At 40.2% G+C, this 23,139-nt stretch overlaps 1 protein-coding gene across 3 annotated transcripts in view; it reads left to right on the top strand.

Annotated features, from left to right (window-relative positions):
* The first annotated feature begins 266 nt into the window (after positions 1-266).
* The window catches only part of CB1H4orf51 (chromosome B1 C4orf51 homolog), a 65,670-nt gene continuing 42,797 nt past the window's right edge, over positions 267-23,139 (top strand). For 2 of the 3 annotated variants that reach the window (XM_042935385.1, XM_042935384.1), the window contains exons 1-3: positions 267-388; positions 1,600-1,785; positions 11,388-11,464. In XM_042935385.1, the coding sequence (XP_042791319.1) occupies positions 279-388; positions 1,600-1,785; positions 11,388-11,464 (373 nt within the window). In that variant the 5' untranslated portion in view covers positions 267-278. Of the gene's footprint in view, positions 389-1,196; positions 1,786-11,387; positions 11,465-23,139 lie in introns of those variants that run through there. The other variant, XM_042935386.1, reaches the window with a different exon arrangement.

Below are 23,139 nucleotides of genomic sequence, written 5' to 3'. Positions count from 1 at the left end.
CAGGCTCTACGCTGTTAGCACAGAGCCCGACGCGGGGCACAGGGCTGGAACCCATGAACTGTGAGATCATGACCTGAGCGAAGTCGAATGCTTACCGGACTGAGCTACCCAGGCGCCCCAGCCTCACTATAAAGGGCTGTTTGAATTCTATTCCTGGAGCACCATTCCCAGTATTCAAAGACCAGTTGCATCAGCATCACATAACAATGTAAGTATGCTGATTCCTAGGCTTCTCCTCAGACCTGTGCAGTCCCTGAAGGCAGGGCTCAGGCCTCTGCATGTTTAGCAGGCCCCGTAGGTGCTCATCCAAACACCTATGGAGATGCTGGTTGTTCAATGCTGGTGATGGATCTGCTGGCAGAGTTGCCTCTGATTGCATCCAGATGAGGTATGACATCAGCATTTATAACGAATTCCACAGGTTATGGGAATGAACACTGAAGGTGGAGAACTGCTCCAAGAGCTGATAGGTTTTTTTGCTTTTTTTTTTGGCGGGGGGGGGGGGGGGGGCGGGGGGGGCAGAGGGAGAGTGGGGCAGGGCAGAGACAGAGGTAGACTGAGAATCCCAAGCAGGCACCCAGCTGTCTATGCAGAGTCTGCCTCTGGGCTTGATCCCACCAACTGTGAGATCATGACCTGAGCCAAAATTAAGAGTTGGAAGCTTAACCGACTGAGCCATCCAGGTGCCCCTCCAAGAGCTGATAAAAGGATGAAAGCTGAAAAACCTATTTTGATTTGCCAATGAACTGTTAATGCAGAGAAGGATAGGCAAACATATTTAGTAGTGATGGATGGAGGAAATCACGTGAATGGAAGATTGAATATTATCACCTCTCAACCTAAAAAAGGCTCACAGTGGTATTTCAATGACCTTAATTCTTAACCCCGGCTGTCTTTAGAATTCTTCAGGAGTCAGCCTTTAAAATATACCAGTGCCTGGGCCCTACTCCAGACCAGTTAAATCAGGCTCTATGGGGGTGGGATGGGGGGGGTGGGTGAGGTCTGAGTTGCTGCTTATTTTAACAGCTCCTGGGGTGACTTTAGTTGTGTAGCCAGCTGAAGCACCATTGCTCTATGACGTAGGAGAAGCTGTCTGAGTCACCTGTTATTGTTGACATCACAAGCAGTTCATTTTGCTTCCAGATCCTTGGAGCCCAGTCTTTAGAAAAAAATGAATGCTTGGCACTGTTCTTTTATCTCATTTCCACCTCTTAAACCACCATCATTAGGATTCACTATTTTATTTAGGAAAGCAGTTTCCCCCTGTTTTCTTGACATAATTTGAGGCAGTATATTGCTCAGAGCAAAGGCCAGAACGTTCTACACCTTATGCATTTGCTAGTTAAAATCTGGGGCTTGGGGGTAGAATTTGTGGAATTTTGCGTTCTGTTGCTTGGCAACTTTAAGAGAGTTAAGCCTATACATTCTGTGAGCATCAGAGTTACAAAGTTTGGTGAGCCCAGTCAATTATTTCTTGATACTAAAAAGAAATTAGTTCTCCATTATGTAGAGGGCTTGAAAAGTTGTCATTCAGAGCAGGGCATCTGTAGCGATGTCACACTTCTTCTACTTGACTCCACAAATTATTCTGCCCTTCAGCCCTCTCACCTCTCAAGAGTTCGATCTGATCAGACGCATGGCTGGCATATCTTGGCAGAATGAAGCAAGGTGGTCACATTCCTCTGTGACGACATATGCAGGCAGTTACCGGAAAAAACAACTGGATGAGTCCACACGCAGCCGATTTTCTCTTAAAGCAGGACAGCATTGGCCTGAGTGTAACCAGTAAGACTTCTTTGTAATTTGCACCTGGATATGTCACTATAAATAGACAAGAATGCTAGTAGGAGGAAGAAGGTATTGTAGACCCTGAGAGCCTTCATAGACTTTTAACTCTGTGTATTTTCCTGTGTAAATGTCAGCTGGAAGAAGAGCTAAATGTCAGTTACCAGCTGAAATTATGATTATATTCTCTTTTAGTCCCAACATCATGTATAACTATCTACTCTTGAAGAGATAAAAATGTGAGTATTTGATTAAATTGTAGGTATTTTGTATTCTCTGTTCAGCAAAGAGGTGCTCCTGAGAATTTCAGTTTTGTTTCTTGTCTAGTTTTTCCACTTTTAGAAGTTGAAAAATTCCCTCAGAGCAGAAAGAAAGTTGACAAAATCCTCCTCTTTTCCCCACCTTGTATCGTCTATCCATAAATGCAAGCGTTGAGGTCCTGAAAGACATTGTCTGAGTATTTAAGCTCAGTCTTACGAAAGGCCCATAGAAAAAAAGAATTTGTTTCATATGGTGACTGAAACTATAGAAATAAGTAATCACAAAGGAAGGACATTTTATCGGTGTCTGTGGTGGGGGAAGGGGTACTGTGTTTCTGGAAAGATCTCAGTGAAGCAGGTTTCCTCTGAGCTGGTTTAGGAGGTAGGGAAAGGAAAAGCATATTGCATAGAGAAGAGAATATGCACAAAGGCAAAGAAGTGTTTAATCCAAGTACGATCAGACAACCACAAATAGCTCAGTGAGTTTGAGACAGAAAGCGTAAGTGGAAAACTATGAGGACATGTTATGAAATATGTCCTTCTGTATATTAATTGTCTACTATCTCATCCAAATTCTGGAAATGTATTTGAAAATCGACTGGATTTTTGACTCCAACTTGAGATGTGAGTAATTTCTCAAATAATGCCCTAATAATTATTAACTGTACTGCCTTCCGGGTCTTTCCAAATCACCAAAACAGTGCTGAAAACTAAAATGTCTCAGAATTACTCTTCTATTAGATGCCTTGTCTAGTTTATTCCAACACACTCTAATCTCTGTATTTTTATTAAAAAATTTTTTTAATGTTTATTCAGTTTTGAGAGACAGAGAGAAACAGAGTGCAAGTGAGGGAGGGGCAGAGAGAGAGGGAGACACAGAATCCAAAGCAGGCTCCAGGCTCTGAGCTGTCAGCACAGAGCCCTACGTGGAGCTCAAACCCATGAGCAGTGAGATCATGACCTGAGCCAAAGTCAGACACTTAACCGACTGAGGCACTCAGGCGCCCCTCTAGTCTCTGTATTTTTAGTTGCTCTCCAGTATGTTGACACTTGAATTATTTTTGGAAATCCTTTTGCTAATTCTGTGAATTCTGAAATACCTTTTGGCCAGATAGAGGAGTCTTTATGCATGACCAGGGTCATCTTCTCTGAAAACAGTGTTTGAAATCTGGTATCCAAACAGATCCAATCATCAGAGCAGAAAAAAAAAAAAAAAATTAGTAACTCAAAAAGTACAGAAATACGACATCTGGTGAAAATGTCCAGAACTTCAAATCTGTGTCCTATTCAGAGTGTGATCATCTCACACATCATTCCAACCAGTGCCCTCTTGTGACATTGCAGACATGAAAGACCCCAACCTTGTGAGGCTTATCTTTTTGGGGGGACCTCAGAAATGTAAATATATCATTGGCATAACTACAGCTTATTCTGTTACAGGTTAAAAAGCAGTAAGTGTTATAAATGAAGATGAAGGGCAGATTCAGCTCATTTTGAAAGCACTGATTAAATTCTAAATTTGCTTTTGTTTTTAATCTTTTTCTTGGTTAATTTTAGCCCCAAGGCAAATGTCTTAAGTTCTGAGCAAAAGCTGTTTGATTAAAATTTTGTAAGGCTCTAAGCAGACATTTTTACACTGCTATACAATGAAAATGGTCCAAGGGGGATTTTTGAACAAAATATAAAATGACTGGTTATTTAAAATGTGTTAAGGCAGGGGAATATTAAGTATACAAAACACAAGACCTTTTTTTCACTTATTTATTCACCACATACATTGACTAGCCATATAAAACAAGATGGAAGAAAATTGGTAGAAGTCTCAATCATTTGGTTCTGAATCAGTTTTAACAGTAAATATATAAAATTCATAAACATGCAAAAAGAAAGATCCATGCAAGAAACATTGGAAGAAGGGAGATTAGTGTGGTATAAAACGTAGACTGTGGGTTATCAATTCCACTTGTCTGCCAAAGTTAAAATAGGAGTTGCATTTTGACATCTGAAACTAATGTAACATTGTATGTCAACTGCACTTCAATTAAAAAAAAAAAAAAGTTGCCCTTTGGAATGCCTAGACAGGGATATGGCTCGGTATAAATAATTTTAAGTCTTGATGCTTTTTTTATTAAATTATTTCTTTTATTCATTCATTAATCATATATTTATTAAGATGCTACTATATGTAAGATCTTTTAGGATAGATGCTGGGGCCACATCAGTGCTCAAAACATACATATGGCTCTTGTCTTCATGGAGCTTATAGTCTGGTGAGGGAAACAATCACCAGGGAAACAAGCTATTTGTGTTTGAAGGAAACAAATAGGGAACTCGGTTAAAAACAAAGAGGGGTGGCAGTTTCTTACAAAACTAAACATGGTCTTTCTATATAATCTAGCAGTCACGTTCCTAGATATTTACCTAACTGATCTGCAAACTTACATCTACACAAAAACCTGCATGTGAATGTTTATAGCAGTTTTATTCATAATCGCCCCAAAGTGGAAGGAAACAAAATGTCCTTCAATAGGTGAATCAATAAAAAACTGTCACATCCACACAGTGGACTATAATTCAGCAATAAAAAGAAATGAGGTATTAAGCCACAGAAGACATGGATGAATCTTAGCTCCATAGCCCTAACTGTACAAAGCTAGTCTGACAGGCACAAATTGCATATTCAACTATATGATATTTTGGAAAAGAAAAACTAAGACAGTAAATAGATCAGTGATTGACAGGGGATAGGAGAGGGCTGAGTAGGTAAAGAACAAGGATTTCTTAGGTCAGTGAACCTATTCTATATGAAACAGTGATGGTGATTATAAGACATTAAGTTTTTGTGAAAACCCATAGTACTTTACAGAGCAAAGAGTAACATTTAATATGTATAGATTTAAAGAAATTATTTAGGAAGTAGGAGGGTTCCCAGGATGGCATACAAAATGTGACAAAGCGATATAAATGTATATTACAGATGTATGAAACAAGCTCACAGAAGGAGGTGTGGGAATAAAGTGTTGATCTAAGTAACTATTTTTTTTAAGTTTATTTATTTATTTGGGGGGGAGGGGCAGAGAGAGAGGGAGAGAGTTCCAAGCAGGCTCTGTGCTGTCAGCAGAGAGCTTGACATGGGGCTCAAGCCCATGACCTAGGATCATGACCTGAACTGAAATCAAGAGTCAGATGCTTAACTGACTGAGCCACCCACGGGCCCTGGATCTAAGTGACTTTAGAAATGAATGGAGATTGCGAGACTAAAAGGCTAAAGGAACAATACATAACCTCTGTACCCTAGTTGATAAAGTTGTTTCCTATAGGGGGACAGGCGACAATTCTGAAACCAGTATACGTATATTGGAACTGAACAATCAAGTAGATGGACAGTGGATGTTGGAGTGGGAACTTAATGATAAACAAAGGGAAGAGGATAGAATGATCCACGTAGTAATGGATTAGAATTGAGTACATCAGTATGAACACGTGTTTAGCTTAATATAGATATAGATGGTTATGTAAAGAAACATTTATCGCCTTATGTATATACACAGATTAGTATGCACACATGTGCTTCCTTGGTCCCTGTGTGCAGCCCATATCAGTATGGGACATCGGCTGAGAGGGCCTAGAAATAAGACCTTGGAACAGTGAGCACACCAAATACCCAGATTTTAGTTTTTAATACTATCGTCTAGTAAAGGAACCAGAGTTTCTTGGACAAATGGTGATTCTCAGACTGGAGCAGAAGATATACAAGATGAGTTTGGAGTATCTTGTAGTGCCAGATAGTAAGAAAGTGTCAAACAAAACAAAACAAAACAAAACAAAAATGATGGAGCCAACTGAAAGAGCTCCCAATGACCAAAGCTGGAAAAATTTAAGCAACAAAATAAAGCAGCATTGGATCATAGCCCAAAGTATAAAATAGGCACCAGTCCATACTCTGATAAATGAATGACTAAATTAATTCATTAGTGAGGGGGGAAAGGACACATCCCTCATGCAGAACATTTTCATAATTTATGTAGTTATCTTGTACTCAAGGAGGTGGAGCATAACTCAGAGTAGTTAAGTGTGAGCTGTGCACAGCGACTTTCTTCCATTGACCATAGAAAGAGAAAAGACAGTAACTTTATAGTGGGGAAACCTGACAAATACTACTTCAAGCTAGCTGAGAGAGGTAAATGTCAATAATGATAAGCCATACTGATAGTCTTTAGCCTTGGTATGAGAATGGTACTTTAACTCTGTGGTTTTCTTCCTCAAAATATATTACCCTCATCTAATCGTGAGAAAAACATCAGGTAACTCCCAATGAGGGACATTCTACAGAATACCTGACGACTAATCCTCAACGTTGTCAAGGTCATCAAAACAGGAAAGTCTGAGAAACTGTCACTACTAGGAGGAACCTAAGAAGACACGATGACTAATAATAGATGTAACTGGGTGTGGAGTACATGAGAACTCTCTGTACTGTCTTCACAATAATTCTGTTGATCTAAAATTGTTTAAAAGTTAAATTTTAAAAAAGGTAACACTGGAGCTGCTAAAAGAGAAATGAGCAAATCCACAATCATAATTGAACATTTTAACACTCTTCTCTCAGTAACTGGTAGAACAAACAAATATCAGCAAGAACACACCAAATTTGAACAACATGATTAAGACACTTGTCCTGAGTGACATATCTAGAGAAGTGAACCCACCAACTGAAGAATACACATTATTTTCAAGAGTATGTGGGCTATTTTCAAAAACTGACCATATGTTGGGCCGTTAAAAAGTACCAAATTTCAAGGGCGCCTGCAGGGCTCAGTCAGTTAGGCGTCCGACTTCAGCTCAGGTCATGATCTCACTGCTCGTGGGTTCAAGCCCCACATCGGGCTCTGTGCTGACAGCTCAGAGCCTGGAGCCTGCTTCAGATTCTGTGTCTCCCTCTCTCTCTGCTCCTCCCTGATTCATGCTCTATCTCTCTCAATAATGAATAAATGTTAAAAAAATTTTTTAAAAAGTGCCAAATTTCAAAGGATTCTAATCATATAGAGTATGTTCTCTCATGTTATCAAATGTTATCAAACTAGAAATTGATGACAAAGAGAAGACTAGAAAATGTCTAAATATTTAGAAATTAAACAATACATTTCTTTTTTATTTTTATTTTTATTGTTTATTTATTGTTGAGACAGAGAGACAGAGTGTGAGCAGGGGAGGGGCATAGAGAGAGGGAGACATAGAATCTGAAGCAGGCTCCAGGCTCTGAGATGTAAGCACAGAGCCTGATGCAGGGCTTGAACTCACATGCTGCGAGATCATGACCTGAGCCAAAGTTGGACTCCCAACTGACTGAGCCACCCAAGGGCCCCAACAATACATTTCTTATAACCCAGGGGTTAAAATAAAATCACAATGAAAATTAGAATATATTTTGAATTGAGTGATAAATAAAATATAATATACAAAAAACATGAAGGCAATACTCAAAAGGTGAAAACAACCCAAACATCCATCAACAAACAATGGATGGACAAAAGGTGGTATATACATACAATGGAATATTATTCAGCCTTAAAAAGGGAATGAAATTCTGATACATGCTGTAACTTGGATGAACCTTGAAAACATTATGCTAAGTGAAAGAAGCCAGACACAAAGGGGAAAATATTGTAGGATTCTACTTATTCGAGGAACTTAGAATAGGAAAATTCATAGCAACAGAGAGTAGAATAGAGGTTACTAAAGAATAGGGGGAGGGGGAAATGAGAAATTATTGTTTAATGGACATAGAGTTTCTGTCTAAGATGACAACAAAGTTCTGGAAATGGATAGATGCACAACGGTTGTACACCATTGTGAATGTACTTAATGCCACTGATCTGTGCATTTAAAAAATGGCTACAATGGTGAATTTTAGGTTACGTACATTTCATAATAATAGCAATGGCAACAGCAGCAGTAATAATAACTGATGAAGGTCAGGATTTCCAGAATGCAGAGGGAGGATATATGTACATCCACTCCTCTATAAAAAAAGAAAAATCCTGGAAGAACTGTCAAAATCAACTTTTCAAAAACTCTCAAAGTTAACCATAGGTGTGCAACAATCTGACGAGTGTGTTTTCAAGAAAAACTGCAGAACTTTGGCAAGAACATCAGGGTTTGTGGCACTGAAACTGTCCTGTTGATAGTTCTTGAGAGCAATGGTTCCTACACTTGTTTGATCATGAGAATGATCTGTTTTGTTAAAAAGAATGATTCTCAAGCCACTCACCTTAGAAATTCTGATTGAAGCATCAGTGAATCTGAATGTTTAACATATGTTCCACATGATTCTTATGATTAGAAAACAATGGGAAATGCCACTTTGTAAGAGGGTGAAAGACCCATTCTAGCAACATGGCCACCTGATGCCAAACTCAGTGTCGCTCCAGGGGCTTTTGAGTAGTCACTCTTTCAGTTACTCTTTTCAGTTGAGTAATCTACAAAACCGGATGTTGTAGGGGTTTAAGTACTCTCCTTTACGTTCTAGGGCAATGCTTGCTTGCCTATCTCAACCTCGGACTCCCAGGTGGCCTCACTGTTGCTCAGGAGGAGTACAAACCCAGAAAAGATGAAAACTATGATAACTCTGACAGGGCCTTGCAGAACAGTCCCGAAGTATTTGAAATGATTTTCCTTTCTGACTTGGTACTTATACAGACAAATCCCTTTATGAAAAAGCAGCAGCACATTGGACCATGCTTCTGAAGTGAAGAGGAACTGGGCCAGGCCTTACCGAAAGCCACTGGACGAATATGGAGCATTAGTTTGTTACAAAAATAATACAAGGGGAACAGAGAGCAGAAACGTTTTTATAATGAAGGAATGTATAAATGAATTTTTATAAGAAAGGAAAGGATAGCATGGTACAAAATTTTCATGAATGTATAAATTAAAAAAAGGAAATATAAAAGAAATTTAGTGCTTACCAGTAGGCTAAAATATGTCAAATTTCTAGGAATAAATGTATTCAAAGATGGGCAAGATCTCCACACAGAAAACTGTAAAACATTAGTGAGAGAAAACAAAGATGACCTAAGCAAATGGAGAGATAAACCGTGTTCTTAGATTGGAAGATTAAAAGTTGTAAAAATATCAATTCTCCGCAAATTGATTTATAGATTCTATGCAATTCCAGTAGGTGTTTTTATGGAATTTGACAAGATGATTCAAGACAAGGAAATAGCCAGGACACCCTCAAAAGAGAACAAGGTTAGAGGGATTGCTCTACAGATAACAAAATGTACTATAAAGCCTCAATAATTAAGATGGTATTATGGCATAAGGATAGACAAATAGACCGATGGAACAGAATAAAGAGCCTACAAACAGACCTCTGTATATATGGACAATCATTTATGAAAAAGGTGGCAGAGCAGTGGAGAAAGGCCATTCTAGGTAGATGGATTCCAGATGAATCAAAGATCTAAGTATGAAAGGCAAAACAATAAAGCCATTAGATGACAGAGAATACCTTGATCTTGCAGTTGGCAAAGACTTCTTAAACAGAACACAAAAAGCCCTAAACACAAAGAAGAAGTTGTATAAGTTGAACCACTTTAAAATTAAGAAGTTCTGGTAACAAAATACACCACTAAAGGTAGGAAAATGTGAGCCACAGAGAGGATGAAGATATTTTCAACTCAGTGACCGACAGAGGGCTCGTAACTATAATATAGTATAAACATACTATAATCTAGGAGGAAAAAGACAATCCACTAGCAAAATGGGAAAGAGACTTTTAAAAATGAAATTCACAAACCATATACCATACCATATTGAGTATAACCATAATGTTACAATGTAATGTTGAGCACTATAAGCCAGATGCAGCATGTATTGTATAATTTCATTTATATGTATTTCTATATATCATTAAAAAAAAACAGCCCAAACCATAGTGTTTGGGTATGTCTGCTTAGGCGATAAAAAATATGAAGAGAAGCAAAGAAGATTCCCATAGACATTAGTAAACTGGTCCACTGACTACCTGTATTGGACCTACCCCAAACCTACTGAGAATTAATTAGTTGGATTGGGCTCAGAAATCTGCATTTTATTTTTATTTTTTCAAATATTTATTTATTTAATTTGAGGGGAAAGCAGAGAGAGAGAGAGAGAGAGAGAGAGAGAGAGAATCCCAAGCAGACTCCACGCTGATAGCACATAGCCCAACACAGGGCTCGAACCCATGAACCGTGAGATCATGATCTAAGCCGAAATCAAAAGTCCAACGTTTAACCAAATGAGCCACCCACGTGCCCCAGATATCTGCATTTTAAAATTAACACCCTCAGGTGACTCATCTGCTGCTTTAGGTTAGGAGAAGATGTAGGGTGGGATACCAGGCCCTGTCTCAGGGATGATTAGGGCTAGTTTGTTGGCTGAATGAATGTCTAGGAGCATTTTACGACTCTCTAGGCTAACATCAATTCCACTCTACACCTACCTCACACACACATAGTTCCAGGTCCCTGGAGCTTGGAGACTCTCTTCTCCCTCTAATTAGATGCCATAAACAATGTGCTGCACTCTAGAAATTGATGACTGCCCATTCTATACAAAATAACTGCTTCCCACCAAAACCTGCTTGCCTAAAGTATCATACGTGTTTTGAATGATAGACACAGTATCTGAAAGTTCCTGAATTACTCCTCTGCTATTAAATTCTACACTTTCCTGGGAAATCAACACAATTACTGTAATATTTCCTGTTCCATTCATAGCACTTATCTTATTTTGAAAACAACTCCCCTGGGGCACCTGGGTGGCTCAGTCAGTTAAGCATCTGACTTCGGCTCAGGTCATGATCTCACAGTTTGTGAGTTTGAGCCCTGCATCGGGCTCTGTACTGACAGCTCAGAGCCTGGAGCCTGGAGCCTGCTTCGGATTCTGTGCCTCCCTCTCCCCCTCTCTCTCTGCCCCTCCCCCGCTCATGCTCTCTCTTTTTCTGTCTCTCAAAACCAAATAAACATTAAAAACAAAAAAAAACACTCCCGAGAGAAAGACTCACAAATCCTGTTAAAACAATTATGAACTTAATGTTTGAACTTTTCATGTAGAAAAATTGAATGTTTTACCCTTTTATGATGAAATAGAACAAACAAATCACTAAAGATAATGAGAAAGTCCAACTTGGGTTGATTTTAATGGGAGTGCAGGGTTATGGCTGGGAGTGTGGAAGGAGGAGCAGAAGCAAAAGTTTATGGAGTCAAATGAAAAGATGAGTGAAAATCCCTCTAAAACCACAGTCTGTGGCTCATCACCCACAGACTCATAACTTGTTTCTTCTACTTGCTTCAGGGTGTCATCACCTCATGGCTCTGCCTTCAGTCCCAGACTCTGCAGGACTGGTTCCCCAGAGTCTACAGATGCTAAGGGTAAGTGCGGCAGTCAGCTGCGAGCCCATTTGCCAGGGCTGCTGTCTTTGTAACTTTTAGGCTCTTGACTATGGTCCACATGGTTTCCATTTGCCTCTGAAAGACAAGGTGTCTTTCAGGGAGAAACGAATATGTTGCACCCTGGATCTGTGATTCTTAAAAATGAGCTATTCTGGGGCCAAAATGTCCTCATACATATTAGTCCCAGAATGTCACTTCTACCAGAGTTTGGAGATCCAGGTAAGGTATTCTGAACTTGACTGGGTACATCAAAAAACTTAGAAGAGAAACCAAAGCTATAAACCACCAACGAGTAAGCTATATTTACTCATCTATAACCACCACCACCCTGTTTTAGTTATATTAGAATAACACTAGCCGCTGAAACATGGAAACCTCAAATTCCAGTTGCTTAGCATAATAAAACATTTTTTTCTTTATATATAGCCCAAGGTGGGTGTTTTGCAGGCACAGACGTTCCACATGCTCCAGGGACACAGATTCCCTTTATTTGGGGGTTCCACCATCCCCTGGGGTGCCAGAGTTCTTTGTTTCCATTTAAAGGGTAGGGAAGGCACACCTGCTTTTTTCTCACTTCAGCCTGGAAATGACGCCTCTCTGGGTCACATTGCAATGGGAGTAGCCACAAGGCTCCACCTAGATTCCAGAATGTTTACAAATGGGTTCCTCGGCTGGGTGGTCACTTCCTGGTAACAACTTCACAGTATAGAGGGGAACAACTAGCCTTCCTGCCACACGCACGCTGATTTTGAGGAAAAAACACAATAGGTTTTCCCATATAATTTCCATCTCTCAGGGTGCCATCTTCAAAGGTTTAATACGACTTGAAATCTCAAATTAGGACTTTTTAGCACTTTATAAAATCTTCTGGTCATTTTTCTCACTTAGTATTTAAAGGTTTAATATGCATGCATGTGTGGTGGGTGCAGGGTGGACATTATTTCCCAAATAATGGAGATAAACGTCTTTAATGGCTGCCTCGGACAATCACTATCCTGCGGGCTTTCCTATTAAAATTTGGCTTTATTGGAATAGTACATTTGAAGTGGATTTTATGTGTTCTTCTATGGTTTGTTGAGGCAAGAGGACAGGACAGCTAACCATTTGTGCTATGGTTAAAATCGGGACAGACTTTCTTTCTCTCCTTTGCAGTAATGAACACAAAATGAAAACACACTGTGTAGCTCCAAGACAAGTCTGAGCTAGGGTACGGGGAATTAAACAGCCTGATCACGTCATTCGCAGTAAGTTAAGGTGACAGTGCATCTGATCTGAGTAGTGCAGAGTCCAGTCCTATTGCATTTACACTGCTATCTCTGCCCTTCAGAATTCTGATTAACCATGCTAATTACCCATGGCCTGTGAGCGCTGGTAGCTGAGTGGTCCTGGAGCTGGATGGGTGGAAGTTCTTTTTTTTTTTTTTAATGTTTATTTTATTTTATTTTTTTTTATTTTTGAGAGAGAGAGAGAGAGAGAGAGAGAGAGAGAGGCAGAACGTGAACAGGGGAGAGGCAGCGAGAGAGGGAGACAGAATTCGAAGCAGACTCCAGGCGCTGAGCTGTCAGCACAGAGCTCGATGTGGGGATCGAACCCCTGAACCATAAGATCATGACCTCAGCCAAAGCTGGGTGCTCAACTGACTGAGCCACCCAGGCACCCCTCTTTTTTTTTTTTTAATGTTTATTGATTTATTTATTTTGGAGAGAGAGAGAGAGAGAAAGCAGGGGAAGGGCAGAGAGAGAGAGAGAGGGAGACACAGAATCTAAAGCAGGCTCCAGGTCTCGAGCTGTTAGCACAGAGCCTGACTCAGGGCTTGAACCTACGAACCGTGAAATCATGACCTGAGCTGAAATTGGATGCTTAACTGACTGAGCCACCCAGGCGCCCCTTGAAAGCAAAAGCAACAATTTCCCACTACATGATGTTTTCCTACCTCCTCTTCTGCTGTCATAGCACAATACTGGTAGGAAGAAAGGAAGAAACAACAGAAGTGTATACATTCATGACGATGACTTATTAAGTGATTTGGCCCATGTTGCCTTCTTCACTCTCCTCCAACGGTCATTTTAACTTAACTTGATGACTACTCTCTTCCTTGAGAGGTGACAGTACACCTAGGTAGTATTATTTAACTTACTCAAATAATAACTTCTTGTGTTTCTTTTCAGTTTCCATGCCCAGTTTTTGGATTATCAACCGTAATTTTGCTAGAAGCCCCTAATGATGGGAGGTAAAGCATGGAATCAAGTGACCATTGATCTATTATTGATTATCTCTTTGTAGACACATATACATTCATCTATATGCAAATAAGATGGGCTGTTCTTTTTTTTTTATTTATTTTTAACAGAGAGAGAGAGACAGAGCATGAGTGGGGAGGGGCAGAGAGAGAGGGAGACACAGAATCCTCCAAGCTGTCAGCACAGAGCCCAACGCGGGGCTCGTACTCACAGACCGCGAGATCATGACCTGAGCCAAAGTTGGACACTCTACCGACTGAACCACGCAGGCGCCCCTATCAGATGGGCTGTTCTTAAGTGTGATTTATGATCATCATAGGAAAAATACTCTCAAATTCTTTTTCACAATTGCTTTTCAAAGATTCATTCAGTCTTTTGTTCTACCTACACTAAGGTGGTTTTTCCTTTTGCATTATTATCCATTTTTTTTCCAAGTGTTTGATTTGGTTGTGGCTTTCCCTCCTATGGTCCATCACATGCTCATCTCTCACATTCAAAGAACAAAAAAATAGCTAATAAAAATTAGAATCTCTTTTTTTCTTACTGAAGTAAAAAAAATGGTATATAATTTGTATAGAAGTTTCAGGTGCACAAGATTATAATTCGATATTTGTATACACTACAAAGTGATCAATGCTGTATGTCTAGTTATCACGCATCACCATACAATTGAGCCCCTTCACTCATTTTGCCCACCCCAATACCCGTTCCCCTCTGGTAACCCCCAAGTATCTAAGAGTTTGTTTTTGTTTTGCTTTGTCTGTTTTGTTTGTTGGATTCCACACAGAAGTGAAATTATATGGTATTTGTCTTTCTCCATCTGACTTATTTCACTTACCATCCATGTTGTCATCAATGGCAAGATATCATTCTCTTTTATGGCTGGGTAGTATTCCATTATATGAATACCACATCTTCTTTATCCTTCAATGGATAATCAATCCATGGATACTTAGGTTGTTTCCATATCTTGGCTATCATAAATAATGCTGCAGTGGACATAGGTGTGCATATATCTTTTCAAATTCATGTTCTTCACATAAACACCTAAAAGTGGAATAGCTAGGATCATTTAGTTCTATTTTTAATTTTTTGAGGAATATCCATACTGGTTTCCATAGTGGCTGCACCAGTTCACATTTCTACTAACAGTGCGCAAATGTTCCCTTTTCTCAACATCCTTGCCAACACTTATTATTTCTTGTCTTTTTGATGACAGCCATTCTAACAGGGTGAGGTGATGTCTCATTGTGGGTTTGATCTGCATTCCCCCGATGATTAGTGATGTTGAGCATCTTTTCATGTACATGTTCGCCATCTGTATGTTTTCTTTTAAAAATGTCTACTCAGGTCCTCCCCATTTTTTAATTGGTTTGTTTGGGACATTTGTTGTTATTGTTGAGTTGTGTGACTCCTTTATATATTTTGGATATTAACCTCTTATCAGATATATCATTGCAAATATCTTCTCCCATTCAGTAGGCTGCCTTTTTGTTTTGTTGATGGTTTTCTTCACTGTGCGGAAGCTTTTAAGTTTGATGTAGTCCCATTGGTTTATGTTTGCTTTTGTTTCTCTTGCCTTTGGAATCAGATCCAGAAAACATCACTAGGACCAGTGTCAAGGAGCTTACCATCCATGTTTTCATCTAGGAGTTTTATGGCCTTAGGTTTTGCATTCAAGTCTCTAATCCATTTTGAGTTAACTTTTGTGTCTGGCATAAGAAAGTAGTCTAGTTTAGTTTTGCTCTGTAAGGCTGGCCAGTTTTCCCAACACCATTTAGTGAAGAGTCTGTCCTTACCCCACTGTATCTTCTTGGCTCCTTTGTTGTAAACTAATTGATTATATATGTGCAAGTTTATTTCTGGGCTCAACAAATCAAAATCAAGCATTATAAAACTGCATTACAACAAACAGAAATTGTTAAACAATTTAACTGTCTCTCCATTTATACTCTGCTAAGACAGACACTAGCAAAAATTTTTTGTTAATTAAAAACCTCTCCAGCAGAAGCAATTTCTGAAGAATGTGGTGGAATGCAGCACACTAGAAGGCAGCACTCCCCAGCAAGCCCTTTCCCTTCTTTTCTTCTTTGCACCATGCCTGTGTCCCATCTAAGATGTGCCCAAGTTACCCTTGCAAAACAGTACACTGGCCTCTTTGATTCCTGCTGTTTCAGGAGATGTAATACGGACTAGGGAGGAGGTTTTATATACTATGACCACATCAAAGCCCAGATGTGCCAACATGTGTGAGATCTCCCTGGGATATTCCCTAACCGCAGATAACAAATTCCAAGTCCCAGAAGGAGCTCCTTGGAACTGTTTGTATGGTATATAGCTTCTTATAAGGATGACGATGTTTAGGAGAATATTTACAAGAATCAAATAATATTTGAAGAGGACAACATGGAGATAGTTTGTCACGTTAGTTCAAGTACTTGTGTCCATTTTTAACATCCTTCTTTTTCACTTATTCTTTTACTCCCACTTTTATTCTTCTGTGAAGACTTCTCCAAACCTCAAAAGACTTCTAAAAGCAGTAAGAATTCACCAGACTATTTCACAAGTCATGTTTTCACACGGGGAGATCTTAAAACATAAACAAGATGTTTTCACTTCTTTTTCCTGTCTCACTTGCAATAAAATCCCAATTCCTTACCAAAACCTATAAGGTCTTGCACAAACATGACCCAATCTTTCCAGTCTCATTGCATGCCTCTGCCCTTTTGTTCTTTTAGTAACTTGAAAATGCTAAGCCATTTCCTACCTCAGGACCTTTGCATATACAGCCTCTTTGTTGGAATGTGATTATCCCAGCTCTGCTGAGCTGCATCCTTCAGGTATGAATTTAAATGTTACCTCTTCAGAGAGGTCTTCCCAGGCCACCATATTTAAAATAAGTTCTTCACAATTTTTCCCTCTTAAATTCTATCTTGGTGCCTAGTTTGCTTTCTATGTATTATTGTATTTGTTTACTTGTTATCTCTTTCCATTTCTGGAACATAAGTTCCATGAGAGCAGGGACTTGTCCATCTTGTTTGTCTCTGTATCTCTAGCATCTGAGACAGGGCTCAGCATAAACCAGATGCCCTATAATTGTGTGTTGAACAATGGTTTTTATGGACCTTCCATTGTGGACTTTCCCCCGCAACGATAGTTTCTTATTTGTAATTTGTCTTCCAAAAGGGAACTTATGAAGTACTTTTAAATATTAGAATGTAGTCTTCACGGAAGCAACCTTTCAAAGACTTGTGTTCCCAGTGGCCAGTCTGTAGAATTCTGTGTCGTGGCACATAAAATTGTAAGACTTTAAAAACTGCATAAATAAGTAGTGTATGGCCCTATTGCATGTGTACATGATTTTAGTTACATATACTCCTCCATCCCGGCCCCAGGTCTGCAATGGGCTGAAGGAGATACAGCTAAGCAAACCCCAAATCTGAAACATAGACATACAGTAGTACAAACGAGAAATGGCAAACATGATTTGGGATGAGAGGGAGAGAGGAAAGAGAGCGGAATAGCTGGTACCTGTAGGGCCTAAGGCAGGGGAACTGCCTTCCACTTCTTAGGAATGTTGATGTCTTGTGGCTTTCGAGTTTTGTCAATCTTGTTTCCATAATGTCTCAGGGATACATGCCTCTGGTACTGTTTCTGGGCCATTTCCAAAGCTTATTGGTCCTAGAGGCTGGGGCCCCAGAATGAAAGCAGAAGATGGATTAGGGCATGCCTGAACAGAGGAGGCTTTGCCCACAGGTTTTCTAGTCTATCTGAGAAAGGGGCAATAGGTTGGCCCTGGGATGGAATAAGAAAGGAGTAAATGGCAGCCAACCCAGACAACCTGCTCCCTGCCTTTCTGGAAGAGCCTCACAGCTCCCCAGTCAAGGCTCCTTCACACCCAGGCCAGCTTTTCCCGGATAGGGGTGATGAAATTATGAAATGGGGCTTAGCTAAGGCTAAGAATGAACTCTTGAGATGTTTTGGTGCAAAAAAATGATGTTTGTTAAAGTTTATTCATTTAATTTAAGAGAGAGAGAGAGAGAGTATGCGAGCAGGAGAGGGGCAGAGGAAGAGAGAGAGAGAGAATCCCAAGCAGGCTCCATGCTGTCAGTGCAGAGCCCAGTGTGGGGCTTTAACTCACAAACCATGAGATCATGCCCTGAGCCGAAATCAAGAGTCAGATGCTTAACTGACTGAGCCACCCAGGCACCCCCAAAAAGGTGGTTTTATTAAAACACAGGGACAGGACCTGTGGGCAGAAAGAGCTGCACTGCAGTTGTGAGGAGTGACTGATTATATACTTTTAAGTTTGTGGAGGAGTGGGGATAAAGATTAAGTAAGTTTCTAAGGAATTTTGAAGCAAGGCTTTCAGGACCTTGGGGAGGGGGGGCTAGCCGCTGTTAAGATAAGGTCACTTTTATTCTTTAATAAAATATAAACATTAAGACATGGAGGCAGCCATGGGTTCCTGGAGGAAGGTCACGCTCTGCATGTTTCAGGTGTCAGTGAGCTGCAAGCTGAAAGCAGATTTAATTTAAGCTACATTTCTCTTGCCTTTGTTTCCCTCATCAGAGGCATCAGGGGGACCTTCCCTCTCCGAGGCATTCTCATTAGTGCAGAAATGGGGCCAACAGAAAAGAGTGTCACCTCCCCCTCAGCTACCAGGAGAAACCCTGGAATGACACCTCCCTGCACAAACAGAAACCTGGTTCTTGTCTTTCTCTTCCACACAGTCCTATGCCTGTCAGCTGAGTTGTTTCTACCCTAAGACCCCATGCTTTTCACTCCTACCATAGGCACCCACCCATCCCCCACCCCTATTGCCTGACAGGGACTGATGTTACCATTTTTCTCCCGGTACAGCCCTTCCAGGTTCATCCTGTCCAGAGGAGGAGACTCCTCAGGCTTTGGTGAGACTGTCTTCATTGTCTTTTCTTAGGGCACCCTTGTTTGCCTTCCACTGTTGCCAGACGAAAGCTGCCCCTGTGGGAGAGCTGAGGACTTGGCAGGCTGCTCCCTCACCTCACCACCTAGTGCCCTCATTCCCGCCCCCTCCTCCTCTCAGTGCACAGCCTGCCGGGCCACTGGCTGCCCAGGCACGCAACGGAGGGAACAGGGTGACTTAGAACAAGCCTCACTCGCTGCAGGCTCCCCACATTCGCTCCTAGTGTGGGCGGTCAGAGCAGAGGGACCTTGTAACGATGGGATTTAGTTTGCTTTCTGGCTCATTTGTATGCTTTGCTGTGGGAAGTGCATTTCTTTTAAACTATAGAAAGACAACAATCTTACATCGATGACAGATAAATCTAGATAGCCTGATGAGCAGTTTGCCTGGGATTGATGTCCTCACCACACAACAAGTGACAGATATGCTGAGTGACTGCCAGCACACCCCAAAGAATCCCAGGATAGAACCCCCAGACTCAGGAATTACCAATGTCCCTTTCAGAAGTTGGGGATTTTATTTTGCTCTCTCTGACTATTTTGAATTGGGAACCAGTGTCATAAATGGTTAAATGAGTTTGCCAGAAAATATTCAAGTGTAAGGCAACCGTATCCAAGTTCCCTGCAGAGACTGGACACAAAGGAACACTGGCAGCCAAGCCTGTTATTAAGAAGGTCACAAGATGCCATCTGTTACCGTGTGCACTTTACTGTTCAAGCATAACATCAACTAGGAGGTAGCTGCAATAGATTGTGCCTGTGAACTTAAAAGACAGCACTCTATTGGGTGATTTTAGTGGGCTTGCGTGAACAAACCGTGCTGTCTGCCTATGGGGATGCACAGGGTTGTATGGGGAGAAGATTAGAAGAAAACAAAGTACTGCTTTTAGGTCTGTTCTTGGTAATGGCTCCAGTGGAATTTGGGATGATACTGGCTGGTTTTCCTAATCTTTTTCTTGCCTCATTTTAGCCATTATAAAATATTATAGTGGCACTCTTTCTTTATCTGTAATTATGAAAGTGCCTTATTCTTTAGCCACAACTTAAAAACATTTTTTTTTAATCCCTAGAGAAATGTAACGAATTGCACAATCAGTGTTTGCTTACTCTTGCCTACATTCGTCAATTGTTAACATTTTGCCACGTTTGTTAACTGGAACTTTTTCTCTTGTTTTAAATTTTTACTTATTTATTTTGAGGGAGAGAGCATGAGTCGGGGGGGGGGGCGGGGCAGAGAGAGAGGGAGAGAGAGAGAATCCCAAGCAGGCTCGGTGCTAACAGCAGAGCCCAAGTTGGGGCTTGATCTCAGGACCGCGAGATCGTGACCAGAACTAATATCAAGAGCCGAATGCTTAACCAACTGAGCCACCCAGTGCGCCCTCTGTCTCTTTATACTGATACTTGGTATACACTTCTTTGCTAAGCTTTTGAGAATAAATTACAGATATCATAACAGTATATCCTTAAATACTGCAGCACTTACCTGAGTAAGAATGTTCTCTTACATAACCATAATACTATTATCATATTCAAGAAGCTTAATACTGATAGAATACTTTTCACCAAATATACAGACAATTACGTGCCTTATTTTTTTTTTAATTTTTTAAAATGTTTGTTTACTTTTAAGAGAGAGAGACAGGGGAGCAAGCAGGGGAGGGCCAGAGAAAGAGGGAAACACAGAATCTGAAGCAGGCTTCAGGCTCTGAGCTATCAGCACAGAGCCCGATGGGAGGCTTAAACCCACAAACCATGAGATCATGACCTGAGCCAAAGTCGGACGCTTAACGAGCTGAGCCACCCAGGTGCCCTCGTACACTTGCTTTCTTGATAACATGCTTTAAAAAACCAAACACCTGTAGCATCACATCAGTATTGGCACAACATTTAAGGACCTAAATGTAAAGGTAGAATTTGTTGGCTGTTACTAATATTGTTAGTTTCATCAACAAAATTGCTCAGTTTGGTACAGTTCTAACATTAGGAAGAGAAACAGGGAGGTGAATACACACTAGCAGATTAGGGTAACATTAAATGTCCTTAATTAAAAGGCCAGCTGAAACTACCAATGTCAAGTTGCATTGTGGACTCACTTTGTCAACTTTGAACTCACAAAGAAAAAAATTACTAGCTAACCATGCTCCAACATATGTGGGTTTGCTGATGTTCCTCTCCACAAACAGACTAAAGAAAATGAGAGACATTTCTGAAAATGTCAGAAAAATGCTCAGAAAGATGACCACGTTTGGGTAAAAGATGGACATATAAGTAGAAATCCCTCACAGACTGTCTAGCACAAATTCTAGTGCCTGTTTTTTCCCATAATCCATCAAATACCTCAAAAATACTTTCTATAAAACTTTAATATTATAGAATCATATCATTTACTAATTACTGATTATCATATAATTCTTGAAAGAAAAGGTGACATAAAACCATTCAAAGCCTCTGGCAGTCCAGTGGGATTTATAGAAGTCTCACAGAGCTTTGAAAGGCTAAGGATTCATAGCTAATGGAATAATCAGAACTAACTGTGCAGCATAAACTTTTTATCCACCTGCTTTTACTGTAGCTGTGAAAAAGCAGGTTTTTCTTGAATTCACCTGAATAAATTGTTGGACTCCGTATTGGACTTTAGCTTAAGATATCTTGTTTTTAGAAGTTTATCAGCATAAAATTGCACAAATAGCAATGAGCATTTGACAAAAACTATTCCTCTCCCTTGACTCATTCGTAATGAAGAGACCCCATATTATGCCAAGCAAGCCCCCTTTCTCTTTTAAATCAATTTTTATTTATTTTTAATCAAATTAAAATGTTCTCTTATTTTTTAAATCAAAATACACCAGAGAATGGAACATGACTAGTCATTAGAGAAATGTAAATTAAAACCAGTGAGACAGCACCTCACATCCATGAGAATGGCTATCATCACAAAGACGGACAATAACAAATGTTGGAGAGGATGTGGAAAAACCAGAATCTTCATTCATTGCTAATGGGGATGTAGAATAGTACTGCCACTGTGGAAAACACTTTGACAGGTTTTTTTTTTTCAATATATGAAATTTATTGTCAAATTGGTTTCCATACAACACCCAGTGCTCATCCCAAAAGGTGCCCTCCTCAATACCCATCCCCCACCCTCCCCTCCCTCCCACCCCCCATCAACCCTCAGTTTGTTCTCAGTTCTTAAGAGTCTCTTATGCTTTGGCTCTCTCCCACTCTAACCTCTTTTTTTTTTTTTCCTTCCCCTCCCCCATGGGTTTCTGTTAAGTTTCTCAGGATCCACATAAGAGTGAAAACATATGGTATCTGTCTTTCTCTGTATGGCTTATTTCACTTAGCATCACACTCTCCAGTTCCATCCACATTGCTACAAAAGGCCATATTTCATTCTTTCTCATTGCCACGTAGTATTCCATTGTGTATATAAACCACAATTTCTTTATCCATTCATCAGTTGATGGACATTTAGGCTCTTTCCATAGTTTGGCTATTGTTGAGAGTGCTGCTATAAACATTGGGGTACAAGTGCCCCTATGCATCAGTACTCCTGTATCCCTTGGGTAAATTCCTAGCAGTGCTATTGCTGGGTCATAGGGTAGGTCTATTTTTAATTTTCTGAGGAACCTCCACACTGCTTTCCAGAGCGGCTGCACCAATTTGCATTCCCACCAACAGTGCAAGAGAGTTCCCGTTTCTCCACATCCTCTCCATCATCTATAGTCTCCTGATTTGTTCATTTTGGCCACTCTGACTGGCGTGAGGTGATATCTGAGTGTGGTTTTGATTTGTATTTCCCTGATAAGGAGCGATGTTGAACATCTTTTCATGTGCCTGTTGGCCATCCGGATGTCTTCTTTAGAGAAGTGTCTATTCATGTTTTCTGCCCATTTCTTCACTGGGTTATTTGTTTTTCGGGTGTGGAGTTTGGTGAGCCCTTTATAGATTTTGGATACTAGCCCTTTGTCCGATATGTCATTTGCAAATATCTTTTCCCATTCTGTTGGTTGCCTTTTAGTTTTGTTGGTTGTTTCCTTTGCTGTGCAGAAGCTTTTTATCTTCATAAGGTCCCAGTAATTCATTTTTGCTTTTAATTCCCTTGCCTTTGGGGATTTGACAGTTTTTTTAAAGTTAAACATAAACTTATCGTAGGATCTAACAATTCCACCTATAGGCATATATCCAAGAGAAATGAATACATATATCTACACAAAGACTTCGACATGACTGTTCACTGCAGCATTATCCATAATAGCCAGAATTGGAAATAAGCCTTATGTCTATCATGGCGAATGAACAACAAAATTTGGTATATTCATACAATGGAATACTGCTCATCAATAAGAAGGAACAAAGTACCAAACAGCTGCAATGTGGATGAACCTCAAAAATATTATGTTAAGTAAAAGAAGGCAGAGAGACAAAACCACCTGGCAGATGATTCTGATTTCTACGCGATGTCCA

Source organism: Panthera leo, chromosome B1 (genome assembly GCF_018350215.1).
Source record: "Panthera leo isolate Ple1 chromosome B1, P.leo_Ple1_pat1.1, whole genome shotgun sequence".
Classification (NCBI taxonomy): Eukaryota; Metazoa; Chordata; class Mammalia; order Carnivora; family Felidae; genus Panthera; species Panthera leo.
Note: the sequence above shows the minus strand (reverse complement) of the source record. Positions and strands in the feature narration are given on the sequence as shown.